At 43.7% G+C, this 2,403-nt stretch overlaps 1 protein-coding gene across 1 annotated transcript; it reads left to right on the top strand.

Moving 5' to 3' along the window:
• The first annotated feature begins 372 nt into the window (after positions 1-372).
• Positions 373-1,398, top strand: LOC121977484 (vacuolar iron transporter homolog 2-like). Its single transcript, XM_042530035.1, has one exon. The coding sequence runs from the start codon at positions 506-508 to the stop codon at positions 1,244-1,246; it is 741 nt and encodes a 246-aa protein (XP_042385969.1). The 5' UTR covers positions 373-505; the 3' UTR covers positions 1,247-1,398.
• Positions 1,399-2,403: the final 1,005 nt, after the last annotated feature.

The following is a 2,403-nucleotide window of genomic DNA, read 5'->3' as shown; positions in this document are numbered from 1 at the left end:
ACTGACTAGCACATAAAAGAGATATTTATCTCAACTTTATCAAGAATCAAACCCTAGATCTCATGGTGGCAACACCTCATGTACTAATCACTAGATCGTCCCAAAGGGACCAAAATCATTGTATTCTATTGCAATACAAGATGATAAAAGGTGATTACGATCGCTTTTAGCGTTCCTGACAATCCGTCTCAGGTTAATATGGAGGAGATAAATGGATGACTATTAATTTTTGGAATAATGATTGATATATAAAAATTATTTATATAAGGAAAGAAGGCGTGTGGCCAACACGACGAGTTGCGTGTTTTTTTTTTTTTTTATTTGTATTTTTATTGTTGTTATAAATGGACGGGTCATGGCGTGTGGCCAACACGCTGCCCTCTCAATTCACAGAGCTTGAGATCGAGCTGAGAAGCACGCCTCTTCTTTCTCTTTCTCTCAATTGATCAACAACTCATCCGCTTCGAGCTACCCCCTTCCCTTCAATCTCTGAAACATAAACATCATGTCTTCTTCCTGCCATCATTGTGGCCAGGTCCATGCCTCCTCTTCGCCCGACTATCCAAAACAATTAGATGACAGCGTCCATGTCATTTCCATCCAACCGGAACAACAAAGCCACGAGCCGGTTCCACCACCCGAGCCTACCGTCGACTACCTGGCCAGGGCGCAGTGGCTCCGCGCCGCGGTGCTCGGAGCCAACGACGGCCTCGTCTCGGTCGCATCGCTCATGGTTGGCGTCGGCGCAGTCAACTCGACCGCAAAAGCCATGCTGGTGTCGGGCCTGGCCGGCCTCGTGGCTGGCGCCTGCAGCATGGCCATCGGTGAGTTCGTGTCGGTCTACGCTCAGTACGACATCGAAGTGGCGGAGCTGGAGCGGCTCGGCCGTGGACTTGGAAAAGGCATCGTCGCCAAGGAAGAAGACGTAAATAAAAAGACTAGTCGTCTTCCCAATCCGTGGCTCGCGGCGGGGGCGTCGGCTCTGGCGTTCTCGATGGGAGCGCTCCTGCCGCTGTTGGGCGGAGGATTTATCAAGGCGTGGGGCGTGAGGGTGGCGGCGGTCTGTGCGGTCAGCAGCCTGGCTCTGCCCGGATTCGGTGCGGCCGGGGCGGTGCTGGGCGGTGCCAACGTGCGTAGGTCCGCTGTCAGGGTGCTGATAGGAGGCTGGTTGGCCATGTTGCTCACTTACGCCGTGCTCAGACTCTTCGCCCTTGTTTTTGATATGAACCTACTGCCCACCGGTTAATTAATTAGGCGGAAAAAAACAAACTATGCCTTGTATTAATTATAGCCTTTAGAAATAAAAAACACTCCGGACTTTGTGGTGAAAATTCTCTAGTGTTCCATACTCAATGTAGGTCTTGTTTGACTTGTCTCATTTAAAGTGACTTAACTAAATCCATGCATTAAAGCTATAAGCTCCAAGCGAGAAGCCAAATGCGTAAGGAAAATTCAAACAAAAAGAGTCAAAATGTACTTGTATATATATTTTAATTCAGATATCCAACGTTTCTAATCAATTAATTGAAAATAACCGATTTGATCATATAAAATTTTTTCATCAATTATCAAAATAAATCAAGAATATCTTATTATTATCTCACTGAAGAAAAATCTCTATAATGTATTACAATTGAAATTCAATCCTTAAATATTTGATTAATCATTTGAAGAGCTTAACTACTGCACCATCACCTGGGACGAAGCTTGCTATTCTCTTGTGTGAGTAGAGCAGAAATAATTGAGGAATTTGTCATCTCCGTGAATCTGTTGTGCCAAAGGTAATAATTGAAGGATGACATGTGGAATAGGTTGTGAGTTAGGATGACAGGTGAATGTGTAAATTATCTTTTCTATTTGAATTCATTTTTATAACTAAATAGTGGTACAATGGAACTTCGAATACATTGTAGGATCGGGAGAGGGAGAGGGAGAGGGAGAGGGAGGGGGAGGGAGGGGAGTGAATAACTGTTATGAACTGTAAGTGCACGATTACGTCGTCAGTAATACAAAAGATATCAAACACATAAGGACTGTTGATTAAGTACTAGTTAACTTCGCACGATGAATTATCTAGACAATTAAGTGTTGGTTGGAAAAGAAAGTAAGAGAAAGATTAAGGAGAAGGAGAGAGAGAAGGAATAAGAGAGTAGAGAAGAAGGTGGATGGTGAATGATAGATGTTAGGTTTTAGTTTCGTTATGATGTTAGTTAATGTCCCTATGCCTTGTTCATCTACCTAACTCCATGCTTAGACTTGTGTAGGGCTTCTAACTATAGTCCTGTACAATCCTGTATAGATCGCATTGAAGAGTTTATCCAAGTTCTACCGCCAGCTCTAGAAAGTCTGTTAAAAGAATACTCATATCACTAGTGTCCCTTGGTCATACAACCCTAAAATTAA

This window comes from Zingiber officinale, chromosome 4B (genome assembly GCF_018446385.1).
Source record: "Zingiber officinale cultivar Zhangliang chromosome 4B, Zo_v1.1, whole genome shotgun sequence".
Lineage (NCBI taxonomy): Eukaryota > Viridiplantae > Streptophyta > Magnoliopsida > Zingiberales > Zingiberaceae > Zingiber > Zingiber officinale.
Note: the sequence above shows the minus strand (reverse complement) of the source record. Positions and strands in the feature narration are given on the sequence as shown.